The sequence below is a fragment of the Scyliorhinus canicula genome, chromosome 2 (assembly GCF_902713615.1).
Source record: "Scyliorhinus canicula chromosome 2, sScyCan1.1, whole genome shotgun sequence".
In the NCBI taxonomy this organism is placed as follows: Eukaryota; Metazoa; Chordata; class Chondrichthyes; order Carcharhiniformes; family Scyliorhinidae; genus Scyliorhinus; species Scyliorhinus canicula.
The window spans coordinates 279,594,482-279,613,385 of NC_052147.1; the positions used below are offsets into that span (position 1 = coordinate 279,594,482).

At 46.1% G+C, this 18,904-nt stretch overlaps 1 protein-coding gene across 6 annotated transcripts in view; it reads right to left on the reverse strand.

Annotated features, from left to right (window-relative positions):
* Positions 1-18,904, reverse strand: part of cfap65 (cilia and flagella associated protein 65) — a 212,756-nt gene that overhangs the window by 68,091 nt on the left and 125,761 nt on the right. For all 6 annotated transcript variants that reach the window (XM_038790129.1, XM_038790130.1, XM_038790128.1 and 3 more), the window contains exons 20-21: positions 16,361-16,537; positions 12,385-12,451 (exon numbers count right to left, since the gene is read on the reverse strand). In XM_038790129.1, the coding sequence (XP_038646057.1) occupies positions 12,385-12,451; positions 16,361-16,537 (244 nt within the window). The remainder of the gene's footprint in view (positions 1-12,384; positions 12,452-16,360; positions 16,538-18,904) is intronic.

Here is an 18,904-nt window from a genome sequence, read left to right on the forward strand (position 1 = left end):
TGAAAGACTATTGCAGCACTGTTGGATAAGACTTTAAACCAAAGCCATGGCGCTATTTTCCCCTCAAATATCATTAAACAGATTATCTGATTCATATCACACTGTTGCTTTTGGTACCTTAAATGAGATGCTGTGCCTCTTACATTACAGCAGTAAACTGCACTTCAAAAGTGCTTAATTGACTGTGTATCGTTTTGGGATGTTCTGAGGTCATCAATGGTATTAGATAAATATAAATCCTTTTCTTCCTGTACTGAAGGACAAACCGCAGCATGTGGGTCCCATCTGCTTGTTCAGGTGGACATGAAAGATCTTAGTGCACAATTCAAAGAAAGGCAGTAATTTTCCTGGAACTGTATTCCTCCTACAGCAAATACCACAAAAAAAAAACAGAAATGGGCCGTGGGATGTAGTTGGCACAGAATTCCTGTGGCGTTACAAACAAAATATTGTGTCCCAAAACTGACTCACTGTGCAAAGTGCTCTGAGACTAGGACGATGTATCTGCATAATGTGAGCATTAAGTTGCTTTTATAAAGAAAGACTTGCATCTGTGAAGCAGCATTCATTATCTCAGGACATCCCGAGCATCTTTTAGCCACTGAGGAATTTTTGAAATGTAGTCACTATTGCAATGTCAGAACCGTATCAGCCAATGTACGCACAGCAAGTTCCATTAACAGCAACGTGATAATGACCAGGTCACTATTTTTTAATCATCGAATCATAGAAAAGTTACAACACAGTAGGAGGCCATTTGGCCCATCTTGTCCATGCCAGCCCACTAGGTGCCCTTTCTAACCCCACCTAGGGGCTTTTCACAGTAACTTCATTTGAAGCCTACTTGTGACAATAAGCAATTTTCATTTTTCATTTTCACCTTCCAGCACCCGGTCCACAGCCCTGGAGCTTACTGACCTTAAGGTGCAGATCCAGGTACCTTTTAAAAGAGTTTAGGGTCTCTGCCTCCACCACCAACTCGGGCAACGAATTCCAGATAGCCACAATCCTCTGCGTAAGAAAGTTTTCCCACATGTCGCCTCTTCACCTTCTGCCACTTGTCTTGAATCTGTGTCCCCTGGTTCTAGAATTCTCCCCCAGGGGAAACAATTTTATCCTGTCCACCCTATCGCTTCCCCTCATAATTTTGTACACCACAATTCCGTCACCCCTCAGTCTTCTTTGTTCCAAAAAATATAACCCCAACCTCTCTAATCTCTCCTCATAGCTACATTTCCTAGCCCTGGCGACATGCTTGTAAACCTCCTCTGCACTCCCTCCAGGGCAGTAACCTCCTTCCTGTAATGTGGGAACCAGAACTGCACACAATATTCAAATTGTGGCCTCACCATTTTCATTTCACCAGTGTTCGATATAATTCAAACATTATATCCGTACTTTTATATTTTATACCTCTGCCAATGAAGGAGAGCACTCCATATGCTTTCTTAACAACCTTGTCTACTTGAACTGCTGTCTTTCAGGACCTGTGTACCTATACACCAAAATCTCTCACTTCATCTATCACTTCATTCCACGCTATCTGCAGTGCTTTGTTCTTTATGCCTATCATAAGCTTTCTTTTTAGAACAGAGAACATAGAACAGTACAGCACAGTACAGGCCCTTCAGCCCACGATGTTGTGCCGACCATTTATCCTAATCTAAGATCAACCTAACCTACACCCCTTCAAATTACTGCTGTCCATGTGCCTGTCTAAGAGTCGCTTAAATGTCCCTAATTACTCTGACTCCATCACCTCTGCTGACAGTGCATTCCACGCACCCACCACTCTGTGTAAAGAACCGACCTCTGACATCTCCCCTATACCTTCCTCCAATCACCTTTACATTTTGTCCCCTCGTGTCAGCCATTTCCACCCTGGGGAAAACGTCTCTGGCTATCCACTCTATCCATGCCTCTCATCACCTTGTACACCTCAATCAAGTCAGCTCTCTGCCTTCTTCTCTCCAGTGAGAAAAGCCCTAGCTCCCTCAACCTTTCTTCATAAGACATGCCCTCCAGTCCAGGCAGCATCCTGGTAAATCTCCTCTGTACCCTCTCCAAAGCATCCCCAGCCTTCCTATAATGAGGCGACCAGAACTGGACACAATATTCAAAGTGTGGTCTAACTAGAGTTTTATAAAGCTGCAGCAAAACCTTGCGGCTCTTAAACTCAATCCCCCTGTTAATGAAAGCCAACACACCATACGCCTTCTCAACAACCCTATCAACCTGGGTGGCAACTTTGAGGGATCCATGTATCTTTAATCAAACTATGTTTTTCTAACTAATCATAAATCCTATCTCTCAGAAACCTTTCCAATATTTTGCTCACCACAGACGTAAGACTGATGGGTCTGTAATTCCCAGGGATTTCCCTATTCCCTTTCTTGAACAGGGGACCAACATAATCATCCGGTACTACTCTTCTCCCTCCCTTCCCGTAGTAAGCTTGGGTATATCCCGTCAGGCCCAGGGGACATATCTATCCTGATGCTTTTCAAAATTTCCAGCACATCCTCCTTCTTAATATCAACCTGTTCGAGTCTATTAACCTGGTTCACACTGTTCTCATGGGCAACAAGGTCCTTCTCTCCAGTGAATACTGAAGCAAAGTATTCATTTAGGGCCTCCCCCATCTCCTCAGACTCTCGGCACAAGTTCCCTCCACTATCCCTGATCAGCCCTACTCTCACTCTGATCATCCTCTTATTTCTCATATAAGTATAGAACGCCTTGGGGTTTTCCCTAATCCTTCCCGCCTGGGCTTTATCATGCCCCCTTCTAGCACTCCTCCGTCCATTTTTGAGTTCCTTCCTGGCTACCTTGTAATTCTCTGGAACAGAGTCAGATCCTTGCTTCCTCAACCTTATGTAAGTTTCCTTCTTCCTCTTGACTAGAAGGTCCACTTCTCTTGTCATCCAAGGCTCCTTCACTTTACCATTCCTTCCTCGTCTCAGTGGGGAAAAACTATTCAGCGCTCGCAGCAAGTCCTCCTTCATCAATCCACACATTACTGTTGTGCATTTCCCCAAGAACAATTGTTCCCACTTTATGGTCCTCAGCTCCTGTCTAATAGCAGCATAATTTCCCCTCCCCCAATTAAATACCTTCCAATACTGTTTCTTCCTATCCCTCTCCATGACTATGGTAAAGGTCAAGGAATTGTGGGCACTGTCACAGAAATGCTCTCCCACCGAGACATCTGACTCCTGGCCTGGTTCGTTGCCAAGCACCAAGTCCAATATGGCCTCCCGCCTAGTCGGCCTATCTCCATACTGAGTCAGGAATCCTTCCTGCATATCTGACAAAATCTGCTCCATCCAAACTATTTGCACTAAGGAGGTTCCAGCCAATATTAGGGAAGTTGAAGTCACCCATGACAACAACTCTGTTACTTCAGCGCTTTTCCAAGATCTGCCGTCCAATCGGTTTCTCTATCTCTCTGCTGCTATTGGGGGGGTCTACAGAAAACTCCCAATAAAGTGACTGCTCCTTTCTTGTTTCTGACTACCACCCATAATGACTCAATAGACAAACCCTCCTCAATGAGCTCCTTTTCTGCAGCCATGGTGCACTCCCTAATTAACAGTGCCCTATCCTCTGATCCATAGCTCTGGTTCCCATCCCCCTGCCAAAGTAGTTTAAACCCTCCCGAAGAGCTTGAGCAAACCTCCCCCCTCCCAGGATATTGGTGCCCCTCCAGTTTAGGTGCAATTCGTCCTTCATGTACAGGTCCCACCTTCCCCAGAAGAAATCCCAATGATCCACATATCTGAAGCCTTCCCTCCTGCACCAACCCTGTAGCCACATGTTCAGCTGCACTCGCTCTCTGTTCCTTGCCTCACTTGCACATGGCACCGGTAGCAATCCTGAGATTACTACTCTGCTTGTCCTGCTCTTTAGCCTCCAACCTAACTCCCTAAAATCACTTTTTAGATCCTCATCCCTTTTCTTAGCTATTTCATTGGTGCCTCTGTGCACCACAACTTCTGGTCAGCCTCCCCTTTAAGAATCCTGTAGACTCGATCCGAGACATCCCTGGCCTTGGCATCCGGGGAGGCCACATACCTTCCGGGAGTCTCGCTCGCGACCACTGAATCTCCTATCCATTCCCCTAACCATCGAGTCCCCTATCACTATTGATTTTCTATTATCCCCCCTTCCCTTCTGAGCCACAGAGCCAGACTCAGTGCCAGAGACCTGGCCACTGGGATAGGTCATCCCCCATCCCAACAGCATCCAGAACGGTATACTTGTTTTGAAGGGGAACGGCTACGAGGGATCCCTGCACTGTCTGCCCATTCGTTTTCTTTCCCCTGACTGTAACCCAGCTACTCTTGTCCTGTACCTTGGGTGTGGCTACCTCCCTGTAACTCTTCTGTATGACCCCCCTCTGCCTCCCGGATGATCCGAAGTTCATCCAGCTCCAGTTCCCTAACACGGTCTCTGAGGAGCTGGAGTTGGGTGCACTTCCCGCAGGTGTAGTCAGCGGCGACAACGGTGGTATCCCTCACCACCCACATCCTACAGGAGCATTCAACTGCCCTAGCCTCCATCCCCTCTGATCTTACAGAATGTAGCTGCCCTGTGGACCAACTGGAACTCTGCCCTCAGAATCTGCTCCCAATTAGCTGTACTCTCTGTAAACTCCCGGCTCCCTTCACATTCTTTGAGGAAATGTAGGAAATTAGATGAAAAGGAGCACCTTACTCCCTCCGCATCTAACTCCCTCAGTCACCAAACTCTCACTATAGCACTCAATTGCACCCAAATTCAGCACTCAATGCAAACAACAAAGTCTGCACTGTAGCTGGCTCACCTTTATACTGTGACTCTAGCCTCTGAAAACTGGCCCAATCCAATAAACTAATTAACAAGCTCCAGCTGCAAGTAGCTGTAAGTATAATCTATGTTTAAAGCTGATTGAAAATTCACCTTCTTCTCAACCAAACAGCAACTTTTAAGTTAATTAACTAAATAAAAGAAAGACTAGACTTCAGATAAAAATTAACCCTATATATCCCTCAGTCATCAAACTCTCACTATAGCACTCAAATGCACCCAAATTCAGCACTCAGTGCAATGTTCTGTTTGATCTTCCCCTGTATTCCTCTCGACAACCAGGGGGCTCTAGATTTGGCAGTACCACTCTCATTTTTGGAGGAGACATGTCTACTTTGTACATTTAGGGTCTCTCCTTTTAGTGCTTCCCACTGGTTTTCCATGGATTTATCCTCTAGCAATGCTGGCCAGTCTGCCTCAGCCTAGTCCCTTCTCATCTCTACAAAATGTGCCTTTCCCCCTACCAGTGCAAAATTTTTACTCCTGCTTTACTTCTGTCCTTTTCCATTGTAACATTGAATTTAACTGAATTGTGATCACCATCCCCAATATGGTCGCCAACTGTCATTTCACCCACTTGCCCTTCTTTGTTCCCCAAGACTAGGTCTATAATTACATCTCCTCTCGTTGGGTTGGCACTAATTGGTTGAAATTATTTTCCTGGACACACTGCATGAATTTTTCTCCCTCAGTTCCCCTTAAATTGTTTGATTCCCAGTTGATATTGGGATAGTTAAAGTCTCCTACTATTATTTCCCTCTTGTTCTTTCAGGCAGAAATTTGCCTACATATTTGCTTTTTCATGTCCCTTTCACTATTTGGGGGTCTGTAGTATACTACCAGTATTGTGATGGAGGTCTACAAGATTATGAGGGGCATGAATAGAGTGGATGGGCATGCACTCTTTCCCAGGGTGGAGGGGTCAGTCGCCAGGGGGCGTAGGTTGAAGGTTTGTGGGACAAAGTTTAGAGATGTGCGAGGCAGGTGTTTTACACAGAGAGTGGTCAGTGTCTGGAACGCGTTTCCAGGGGAGGTTGTGGAAGCAGATCATTAACAGCATTGGAAAGGCATCTCAACAAATACATGGATAGGATAAGTATGGAGAGATACAGCACTAGGAAGTTTTGGCCAAGGGTGGTATCATGACTGGTACAGGCTTGGAGGGTCGAAGGGCCTGTTCCTGTGCTGTATTGTTCTTTGAAACAAATGAATGATTTTTGAAGTCTCGTCACTGGTCACATCAGAAATATGGCAGCCCATTTGTGAACAGCAGTTCCCTCAAACAGCGATGTGATAATGGCTTGATAATCTTCTTCTGCGATGATGATGTGAAGAATAAATATTGGCCAAGGCACCGAGAATAACTCTCCTGCTCTTCTTTGAAATAGAGGATGCTTTATTGTCTGATCTGAGCCACCGCACCTTCAACAGTGCAGCATTCCCTCCAATACAGCACTGGAATCATCAACTTGCATTAAGTGTTCCAGTCTCTGATGTGGGGCTCGGGCCCATAACCTTCTGACTTAATGGAGAAAGTGCCAACAATTGAGCCACAGCAAACACCAATGCTCTGAGAGAATCACGTGTGAAATTGACTGCCAGAAAGAATATCGAAGGCAAAAAGTCTGCATCTAGAAATAACTTGGTATTGCAGCACAGGGTGAATGGGGGCTCAGAGGGATGCTGGGATCTCCTTGTACGGGTGAATTAAAGTGGACAAATATAGTTATTTTGATAATTTTGTGGTCTTTGGCCATTATTTCCACAGTTAATAATAATCTTTATTAGTGTTATAAGTAGGCTTACAAGATTATGAGGGGCATGAATAGAGTGGATGGGCAGGCAATCTGCAATGGAGTTACTATGAAAGTCCCCTAGTCTTCAGGTCTCATGCAGCAAATGCCAGCATGTTAACATTGGCTGTGGGGAAGACTGTTCCTTTTCAGTGACTGTCCTTGATTCCTTCATTGTAATGAATTTCACCATGCATGCATTTGTAGGGAATTGTGGCGTTTTGAATCGTGAAGCTTTATGAAGTATTGCTTTGTATGTGCGCACTGGTCACAGCTTGCCTATTCACATTCTAGCTGCTTTAGTCTTGCCTCCTTCAAAGATTTATGCACATACACCCAAAGGTCTTTCTGTTCCTGCAGTCCATTTAGAATTGTATATTTTTTTAATATTGCCTCTCCTCATTTTCTTCCTACCAAAATGAATCACTTCACACCTCTTCGCACTAAATTCCACCTGGCAATGACTGCCAATTTTACTAGTCTGCCCGTCTCCTCAAGTCTGTTACTGTCCTTAGCGTTTCAGAGCTTTGCATCATCATCAAACTTTGAAATGATGTCCAGGTGATTGATAAATAACAAAAAGGACAGCAGTCCTAAGGTTGGCCCCTGGTGAACACCTCTGTACACTCCCCTGTAAAGCAACCATTCACCCACTCCTCTCTGCTCCCAGTCCCTTAGCCAATTTTGTATCGATTCTGCCCCTGCACCACTAATTGGATGGGCTTTAATGGGTCAGTTATAGGGTAATGGCCATGGAATCCTGCAAGCTATGTAATCAATGGTTAAAGGGTTTTTTTTTGCCAAGTAGTTTTTAGGTTAAAAGAAAACCAAAGCCGAGCCCACTATCAGGAACTTTATGGAACACAATCCATGGGAATTTCCCAGACCAATGTTATTCCATTGCACCTGCTCCAGCATTTGCTCCAGGAAATAGCAGTGTACAGAACTTGGCAGAGACGGCCCACTGCTATGTTTTTTTTAACTGAAACCCACTTTAAGGTAAATATTTATCAACCCTTACTGAATTACGCATGGTCATGTCTGAACTATAAATTAAGCTGTATTTAATACAAACCTAGAATCTTTATGCCATCGTGAGGCTATTTCCAGTTGTACTTTTTGCAACCCAATTTAGGAGAAAATAAGGAAATAACTTGCATTTATGTAGCACCTTTTTCCACCCCAGGATGTTCTAAAATGCCTTGCAACTAATTTAAGTACTTTTAAAATGCAGTCACTTTTGTAAGAAGATGGAGCATCCCATTTACTGCACAGCAAGGTCCCACAAACAGCAATGTGGCAAGGACGAGAGGATCACTCCGAAGTAATTGGAGAGACCAACTTGCAGAGTGGGTAACCGATTTTCAGAACACCTCTGCTGAGTTTGCAGGCATGATCCCGAGGTCCGGGTCACTGCCGCCAGTTTACTTCACCACCACCTTGTTCTCATGATCACATTCCAGTTCTCAGCCTGCTGCAGCGTTGATCCAGTGAAGCTCAATGTGATCTCAAGGTACAGCACATCTTTTGTTTTGGTATTTTTACAGCCTTCTGGCCTCAACGTGGAGTTCAACAATTTCACACCGTGAACCCTGTCCCCCATTTTGATTCTGCTTTCTTGCCGTACGCCGGTCTGCATCTTGTTTTTCATGTTTTGGCTTTCGAGCTATTGAGTATTCTGACATTCACACTTACCCTGGGCCAACCTTCACTCCAAATATTATGGGTGGGATTCTCCGTTCCCCCAGCCGCGAATTTCTCGGTGGCAGCGGAATTCTCTACTCCTGCCGCTTGTCAATGTGATTTCCCATTGAAGCCACCCCACATCGGAGTGAATCCCGCAAGTGGGGGTGCGCTGCCGGAGTGAACAGAGAATCCAACGGCTGGAGATTTCTGGCCTATCATTCCCTTTTCCTTTTGTTCCATGACATCTTTGCTGTTTAATCTTTCTCACCCTCAGACTTTTCTTTTTTGTCCTTCCTCCCGCTCCCCACAGTGGAAGATCTGGGGCTCGAGGTCGGATCCATGATGGGAGAACTCCGAAACATGGCTCCATCCTTGAGGACCGTGGCTGAGTGGTTCAACTGCATGGTGCAGACAGTGGGACATCCAGGACTGGCACTGCCAGTTGAGGCTTCTGGTGCTCACTCTGGCTGTCCCTCCATCCCATGGAGGAACTCCGGGGCTCACAAGCAATGGGAGGGAGGAAACTCCACTGGAGCACAGCCCAGGGTCTTCCACCCCGGTGACTCAGGGAATGCCCAACCAAGCTGAATTGCTCCCTTCCCGAGACCAGCGCAAATCAGGCACAGCGGGAAGAACAGGCTGATGCAACAACATCAGTGCCCCCTGAAAGTGTGGCTTGTGGTCCGTAAGGACCTTGAACTGATGACCATATATGTGCAGGAGGAATTCCTTGATGGTAAATACGCGGCCAACCCCCCCCCCCCCCCCCCCCCCCCCCCACCCACCCTTTCTCAATCTGTGCATAGTTGCGCTCTGCCGCGACCAACGTCCTAGAGGCAAACGCGACAGTCCTCTCTCCGCCATCGTCCATGCAGTGTGACAAAACGGTGCCAATGCCAATGCTATGGGCGAGGCATCACATGTGACTGTGAGTGGTTTAGCGGGGTCGTAATATGTGTGCAAGCCATAAGTCCATAAGACATAGGAGCAGAATTAGGCCACTCGATCCATCGGGTCTGCTCCGCCATTCAATCATGGCTAATATGTTTCTCATCACCATTCTCCTGCCTTCTCCCCATAACCCCTGATCCCCTTATTGATCAAAAACCTATCTATCTCGGTCTTAAAGCCTGAAGAAGTCAACTGCTTTTTGACTCGATCAAACACTTCTTCCTGTTGAGCTCTCCTTGTCCACTCCTGTTTCTTTTTTAGTCGGGTGTATCATGGAGGAGCAACATACTTGCGAAACTGGGGATGAACTTCCCATGGTAGTTTACTAACCCTAGGAAGGAACGCAGTTCAGTAATGTTCTCTGGTGTAGGAGCCTGTTGGATAGCCCTCACTTTCTCCGCGATAGGATGCAATCCCTCCCGCTTTACATGGTAGCCGAGATAAACTACCTCCTTCGCATGGAGCACACATTTTTCACTTTTTAGGAACACATCCATCTCTGAGAAGCGTGTGAGAACCTCATCCAAATTGTTCAAGTGTTCTTGTTCTGATGTCCCAGCAACCAAAATATTGCTGAGATAAACTGCCACATGTGCCAATCCTCTCAATATATTCCCCACACAGCTACAGTAATCTATGTATAACCCTTAATAAACTCCCCCCTTTAACTGTTCCAATTTAATAACAAGATCCCATAAACCAATACCCCCTTTTCACACAGCACTCAAGACCTGGTATGGATACTTCTTGTTTCTTTTCCAAAACAGCAGGTTTGAATTTCTTTCAGAAAGCAATTATTTATTTTCAAGTTATCAAGCAGTCTGGAAACAGCTTTCAAAATGAAGATAGAGAGACCGGCCAAGATACTTCTCTTTCAGAGTACAGCAGCCAAATGTGAAAACGAAAGCAAAAAATCCAGAGCCCCAAACCAAAGCGAAAGTAAAACCAACTCCCAGAGCCACAGTCCAGCTCCACCCACACTATGACATCACTTGAGCCATGTGATAAGACAAAAACAGCTCTTAAAGGGGCACTCCCATGACACTAGAGCAATGGACCGAGCCTCTATGGCATTCGGACCAGGGTGGGATTTCCATTCTTGAGGGCGCCGCTCGCCGGGAGGGGGCGCACCCTACAGTAGGCACCTCCATTCCTTGGAGTTCCCTCACTCACTTTTCCATGCTTTCTCTCAAGAGTAAAATCGATACGGCCAGTTGAAGGTCTAAAGATGGCTCAGCCAACAACCTTTTTGGGGTTGCCATATTACCAACACCACAGACCAGTCGGTCCCGTAGCATCTCAGAGAGTGAATTGCCGTACTCACAAAACCCAGCTAGTTTTTTTCAACCAGGTTAGGAACTCGGTCATGGACACTCCTGGGGTCATCTTAGATGTGTTAAAACGGTATCTCTGCACAATGACTGACAGCAGGGGTTATAATGCTGAGCTACCAGCGTCACCAGCTCGTCAAAGGACTTGGTGTCCGGGGCTACAGGATACGTCAGGCTCCTTATCACCTCATAGGTGTGGGCCCCACAGGCAGTTAAAAGAATTACCGTCTGTCGGTCTTCACACGTGATAGCATTTTCCCGACAAAAGTAACATATGTTCTGCATACTGCAATCAATCCTCGATGCGTCTATTCTTCCAAATATTGGCATTGTGGGGAAAATAAATTCCAACCTTAGTCCAGTGGTGCAGCGAAGGTGGTTGTTTGTCTGACGGTTGGCGGTAGCTCCACTTTTATTCTCATCGCCAGTTTGTGACCACAGACAAGTCCGAGGCGAGTGGATAAATGTTACAGGGCACAATTACTTTCTGCTTCGGGGAGAGTCAGAGCTAATAAGCACCCTTCTTACTCAGGCTGCATAATTCAGAGATCTCATTGCTGTCATGTCTCACCATTTAAGCCTCCAGGACAGCTACTCCGTAGGTTGAATCCCAACCCCACCCCGGTCGGGTGGGCACCATGTTGAATTCTCTTTCGGAGTCTCATCCACCCAGCCCATTAGGCCTGGATTCATGTCTCTCAAGAGTCTCCAGCCTCCACCACATCATGTGCCCCGCACCCACCCCGCCCCTGACTCCCATGCCACAGGCTGCATACTCACACAGTACTGAAAACATACTCACACAACACAGACAGCAGACTTACACAGCACTGAAAGCAGACCGCCCCCCCCCCCCCCCACCCCCGCCCTCGTCTGCCTTCCCAAAGTTCACCACTGGCCTCTGTCCCGTTGGACTCCCTGGTTCTCAGTGGAGCTCACCTCCTTCCTCCCCCTTTGAGATCATGGCACCTGGCTTCCGTTTTTAAAAAGCAGTAGCAAATCGCGTCAGCGTGATGTCATGCCTAGTTGACGGGAAGGTCATGCCTGGCTGACGGGAAGTTTTGATGAGGGCTGAAGGTGCAACGAAGATCCAAGTGGATTCAAATTCATGTTAATCAGGTTCGCACCCTTCCTGGAGTGAATGTGATATTGTCATCAGGGACTACCCAGGAGGATTGTGTTCCGAAATCTCACTGGCGTTTTTAGCCTCTCACGACATTTACCGGCCATGACCGATTTGCGGCTGTGATTAACGGGCCCGCTAAATCGCACCCATTACCTGCACTTGCGAAACCAGTCAAGAGAAATTACAGAACATCGTGGACAATCTTCTAAAACACGATATAACATAGTTCACTGGTGACACGAACACAAAGCTTTCAGTTAAAACATATCTAAGATTGCAAAATATAAACTGCTGTTTTGGGTTCTTTCCCATTGGCTAAGAATAGCCAATGCTGATCTAAATCCTGTCATTGTAACATACTCCGTCACTCCTGTATCTGCGGAGGGACAACTGTTTATCCCAGTAACCCTTAATAGTAGCGTTATTTGGAGAATCGTGCCTCAAAGGCTAGGATCATGGGAACAGGAGTAGGCCCTTCAGCCCCTCGTTCCTGTCCTGCCATTCAATGAGATCATGGCTGATCTGTGACCTGACTCCACATACCTGCCTTTGACCCACATTCTTTAATGTCTTTGCTGAACAAAAATCTATCTCATCTCATTCAAGACGTAACAAATCCTTCCGTGAGCTGGCACAAACTTATCCTTACCAGAATTTCACGGCCATGTGAAAGTTTCAGCAGAACGGGGATCCGGTCGGTGCCTGTGTATTCATGTCTGAGAAGAGCAGAGAACGATTCAAATATAAGTTTTGCGCTCCACAGTTTAAACCCAGGTATAAAAGCCCTTTGACGGTTACTTTTATGTGTAAGCTTATAACCATCTCGCATCGGAGTAAATCTTTAAACTTCAAGATGTACGTCAACACATGAACATGGTTCCAAAACCAAAGAGAAAATGCTGGAAGATCTCTGCAGGTCTGACAGCACCTGCAGGGAGAGAAAAAAGGGTCATCTGGACTCGAAACGTTTCTTTTCTCTCGCTACAGATGCTGCCAGGGCTGCTGAAGTTTTCCAGCATTTTCTCTTTGGTTTCAGATTCCAGCATCCGCAGTAATTTGCTTTTAACATGGTTCCAAAATGTGGATGTGGACTTTTTTGTTTAATTATAATTGTCAACATAATTCATCCACAGAGACGATTTTCCTTACATACAAACATATGAATTAGCAGGACAAATAGGCCATTCTGCCCCTCGAGCCTGTTCCTCCATTCAATAAGATGATGAATGATTGGATTGTAACCTCAACTTCACATTTCCACCCACCCCCGATTGCCTGGCTTATCAAGAATCCATCTCCCTCACCTGAAAAACATTCAAAGACAGTGGTTCCACCACCTTTGGAGGACGGGACTGTGACAGACTCACTATTCTCTGGGCGAAAGAAATTCTCCTCATTTGTCTTAAATGGGCCACCTCTTATGTTTAAACAGTAATCCCCAGTTCTAAATGCTCCCACAAGAGGAAACATCTTCGACGCCACTACCCTGCCAAGATCCTCTTATATGTTTCATTGAAGTGATCTCTTACTTTTCGAAACTCCCGTGGGTACAAGATAGACGATCCAAACTTTTCTCATAAGACAGCCCGTCCATGCGGTGATCTTTGTGAGGGGTTTCCAGGATGGAAGATGTAGCGATCACAAAAATACACAAAGCTCTTTTGAAGAACTAAACTAATTTTATTGACACAACTAAATTTGAGTTATCATAGAATCATAAAATTTACAGTGCAGAACGAGGCCATTTGGTCCATCGAGTCTGCACCGGCCCTTGAAAATAGCACCCCACTTAAGCCCACACCCATAACCCAGTAACCCCACCTAACCTTTTTGGACACTCAGGGCAATTTATCATGGTCAATCCATCTAACCTGCACATCTTTGGATTGTGGGAGGAAACCGGAGCACCCGGAGGAAATCCACGCAGACGCGGGGAGAACGTACAGACTCCACACACAGTGACCCAAGCCGGGAATCGAACCTGGGACCCTGAAGCTGTGAAGTAACTGTGCTAACCACTGCGCTACTGTGCTGTTTGACACTTATTCTGAATAGCAAACACACATGTAAGAATTAAACTACACTCACTAACACTATCTCTATCTACTAGCTATAACAATTATACCTTAACTAACTCTGCATTACACTGGGAATCTTATCTTTGTCAGCTCCAAATCTAAACTCCTCGAGCCCAAGAGCCAGTGCTTTTTATAGTACTGTCCCTTAGCTCCCTCCAGTGGCTAGGCTTAACATAATAATAATAACAACAATAATAATCGCTTATTGTCACAAGTAGGCTTGAATGAAGTTACTGTGAAAAGCCCCTAGTCGCCACATTCCGGCGTCTGTTCGGGGAGGCCAGTACGGGAACCCCCGCTGCTGCCTTGTTCTGCATTACAAGCCAGCTGTTTAACCCACTGTGCTAAACCATGCTGTACATTTGCATAATATCACAGCCCATTCCTGGTATTAGTCTTGTCAACCTTCTGTGAACTGCTTCTAACAAATTTACATCCTTCCTTAAAGGAGGTGGTGGAAGCAGGTACGATAATGACATTTAAGAGGCAGTGGCACAGTGGTATTGTTATTGGACTAGCAATCCAGAGACCCAGGGCACAATGGGCTTCTGGAGGCCTGGATTCGAATCCCACCAGGGCAGATGCTGGAATTTGAATTTAATAAATATCTGGAATTAAAACTCTAATAATGACCACGAATACATTGTCAAATGTCGTAAAAACCCATTTGTTCACTAATGTCCTTTAGTGACGAAAATCTGTCATCCTTACCCGGTCTGGCCCCTCAAGGATGGGCAATGAATCATGGTCCAGCCAGCGATGCCCACATCCCACAGACGAATAAAGAAAATGAAAAAAAAGTAGCCCCTCTGCTAAACTGATCGTATTCCTGAGTTGAGGGAACTCAAATGCTTTGCTCTGACATTGAAGAAATAGTGAATTTAGAGTGTGCTTTTTTGGGTGACTCAGGGAAAGGTACAAGTTGGGTGAGAAACATAAAGTGAACACTCAGAAATTTACCAGAAGAAAATCATTTGAATTGTGCCCGTCCCAAGTGAGAAGCCTTTGCATTAAGTTATTGGTACTCTTTACAGGTTTATGTATCAGTAAAGATATTGCTGGGGTAAAGGAATAGTGGGAATTTGAAATGTTTATATTGAGATCTTTCCAACCTTTCTGTCTCGTGTAATATGGTTCACTTTTCTTATTTCAATAAATATTTTATTTATTTATCTACTATGAATTTGCTCAGTAACTTTGATCTTGTCCTACGAGGAACGGTTGAGGACTCTGGGTATGTACTCGTTGGAGTTTAGAAGGATGAGGGAGGATCTCATTGAAACTTACAGGGTACTGCGAGGCCTGGATAGAGTGGACATGGAGAGGATTTTCCACTTGTAGGTGAAACTAGAACCAGAGGATACCATCTCAGACTAAAGAGACAATCCTTTTAAACAGAGATGAAGAGGAATTTCTTCAGCCAGAGGGTGGTGAATCTGTGGAACTCTTTGCCGCAGAAGGCTGTGGAGGCCACATCACTGAGTGTCTTTAAGACAGAGATAGATAGGTTGTTGATTAATAAGGGGATCAGGGGTTATGGGGAGAAGACAGGAGAATGGGGAAGAGAAAATATCAGCCATGATTGAATGGCGGAGCAGACTTGATGGGCCGAGTGGCCTAATTCTGCTCCTAGGTCTTATGGTCACCATTAATGAGACTAACTTTCAATTCCAGATTAATTAATTGAATTTAAACTCCATTAGCTGTTGTGGTGGGATTTAAACCCACATTCCAAAGCATTAGCCTGAGTCTCCGGATAACTAGCCTTGTGACTTTACCACTGCGCCACCATCTCCCCAGACATTTTTCTTTCGCGGTGCAGTTTGGTGGAATACAAGTTTGAGGTGAAGGAAACGCTGACATTTTTGGCGAAAATTCTTCATTAAATCAAACCAATAAAATGCAGTCACTGACCTGTTATAACAGTTTGTTACAACCACTGTGTCATTAACAAGAACTTGCATTAATGTGGTGCCTTTAGCATTGCAAGGTACTTCACAGGAGCAATTACCAAAGGTTGACGGAGCCACATAAGGAGATATTGGAACAAATTGGTCACAGAGGTAGCTCAAACGAGTGTCTTAAAGAAGGAGAAGAAGGCGTAGAGGTTTGGGGGAGATCGACAGAGCTTAGCACCCAGGCAACTGAAGACAGGGCTTGGCAACCTTAAAGGGTTTTGTTTTCTCCCGAGTTCATTTGCAACAAAATATCCCGTGAAACTGCACAGACCTGATGTACTTTTGCTGAAGACTGGAGGAACTTGTACAGGTCATGATTTTAAGGTTCGCCTTGAACTTCAGGAAACAAATTCACATGAAATGAAAATCGCTTATTGTCACGAGTAGGCTTCAAATGAAGCGACTGTGAAAAGCCCCTAGTCGCCACATTCCGGCGCCTGTTCGGGGAGGCTGTTACGGGAATCGAACCGTGCTGCTGGCCTGCTTGGTCTGCTTTCAAAGCCAGCAATTTAGCGTTGTGCTAAACAGCCCCTTTGTGTAGGTTCATGTAGGTTCCCCACACTATCTCTAGCCTTAAAAATAAACTGGCCTGTAAGTGAGTTGAATGGTTTCTCGCTGTCCAGGAAACAGGCATCCGGATTTTGGTTCCACTGTGAAGAGCCGATTATCATCGATCCTCATCTCGTGCAGTTCGATGGGGTCAAATTCTCCGGTCTCTGCCCAGTACTCCAGGTCCAGCTGTTGGTCCTTTGGAAACAGGAAGGCCCTTGGCAAGGTAACAGGAACAAATCAAAGAAAATAAAGGATAATAATCTTTATTAGTGTCACAAGTAGGCTTACATTAACACTGCAATCAAGTTACTGTGAAAAGCCCCTAGTCGCCACATTCCGGCGCCTGTTCGGGTACACAGAGGGAGAATTCAGAATGTCCAAATTACCTAACAGCATGTCTTTCGGGGCTTGTGGGAGGAAACCGGAGCACCCGGAGGAAACCCACACAGACACAGGGAGATGTGCAGACTCCACACAGACAGCGACCCAGAGCCGGGATCGAACCTGGGACCCTTGCACTGTGAAGCAACAGTGCTAACTATTGTACTACTGTAATTAACCTCTAGGCTGTAAAGTCAGAATATAAAAACATATGGTGCGATTTACCCGAAAGGGGACAGAGTCATGTAGGGGGGATATTAGCCAGGTCTTTCCTTGAAGCACCGGGAAACACCCCGCCACCTAACACCCATCTGGGTGGATCGGGGGCCTCAGCAGGGATCTCCCGACAAGGCCGCACTTAGCCCCGTGTTCTGCACTGAGGAGCTCCGCTTGCTGGAACTCCTCAGTGCAACGAGAGATCTCTCGAACCCCCGAGACCCTCAGACACCTCCCACAAGCCTCAACTCACTGTAAGGGGGCCCCTGCCTCCCCTCCTCACCCACAAAGGGCACACCCTGATCACTGCCGTGCAAAGAATACCAGCTTGGCACCTTGGCAGTGCCAGCGTGGTACCCTGTCAGATGCCCCTGCCTGCTGGCAGTAGCATTTGGGCACCTTGGCAGTGCCAGGCTGGCACCCCAGGTGACACTGCCAGGGTGCCAGGCTGGCAGTGCCAAGGTGCCCAGGTGGAAACAGCAGTGCCAGAGTACCACCCTGCCCGCCAATCCTCTGGGAGACCCCCACGAGTGTTGATCCGTCCGGCCCCCGTTTGTGGAGACCAGCACTGAACGGCGCTAGCCAGAGGTCTCCAACGCAGGGAAGTTAGATCCCACGCCTTGGGTAAATCTCACTCGAATCTGCAGATTTGCCAGAAAGTGATCCCGTTCATCGCGATGTCTCGCGAGATTGTGTTTGACCTTGCGAGGTGTAACGAGCCGGGAGAGCCCCTAAATGGGATCTCCCGGTATCTACCAGTCGCGTCGCTCTGCACTGCTTTTCGGGTGCAAGGCGTCCAGTAGCTGCCGCCCCTGATGTTCTTTTCCACTGTCCTGTGATGAGTTGTCTAGAATTACAAGGTACAGAAGGATGCCATTCAGCCCGTCGTGCTCTTTGGAAGATGTATCCAATTAGTTTCTATCTCCTTACTTGTTCGTTTCCCACAGCTGTGCAAACGTTTTCTTTTCAAGCATCGTCCAATTTTCTTTTGAAAGTTATCCCTGAATTTCTATCGCCCTTTCAGGCAGTGCATACCAGATGATAAAAGTCACTGTGTAAAAATAAATCCTCATCTCCTCCCTGATTCTAGTGCCAATTATCTGAATGATGTCCTCTGGTAACTGAGCGTTTCAGCAGTGGAAAGAGTTTCTCCTTACCTCCTCTTGGCAAAACACTTCACAATTTTGAACACCTAACTATGTAAAAATAACTATCACTTTACCTTCCATAAACTTGAAATGTTTTTCTACTCTCAAGGAACTTACCTGTAAGGACATGCAGTGAAAATCCATCCTAACGACATAGTCTGGTAGTCTGTGGCAAAGGTCCATTAGTCTCCACAACGAAAAGCTGCCTGGATTCCAACCTAAATGTTTTTGGGGTCTCCCAAGGCCTCTCCCCACCTCCTGATCTAGCAAAATACCTGAGAGAAGGGGCTGGTTTAGCTCACTGGGCTAAATCGCTGGCTTTTCAAGCAGGCCAGCAGCACGGTTCGATTCCCATACCAGCCTCCCCGGACAGGTGCCGGAATGTGGCAACTAGGGGCTTTTTACAGTAACTTCATTGAAGCCTACTCGTGACAATAAGCGATTTTCATTTTTTCATTCTTTTTTTTGCAATACGTACGTATATAATCTCGCACTCCAAATTGGCTGAACCTATCAGCAAAATATTGTTGAGAATTGATGGCTCATTCTGCATTCTTTTCATTCATTTACAGGCTTTGGGCATCGTTAGTTAATGAAATGAAATGAAAATCGCTTATTGTCACAAGTAGGCTTCAATGAAGTTATTGTGAAAAGCCCCTAGTCGCCACATTCCGGCCCCTGTTTGGGGAGGCTGGTACGGGAATTGAACCCGCGCTGCTGGCCTGCCTTAAAAGCCAGCTATTTAGCCCTGTGCTAAACCAGCCCCAGTTAGGACAGCATTTATTGCCCATCCCTAGTTGCCCTTCAGAAGTGTGGAGGACGGGTTTCTGCATAAC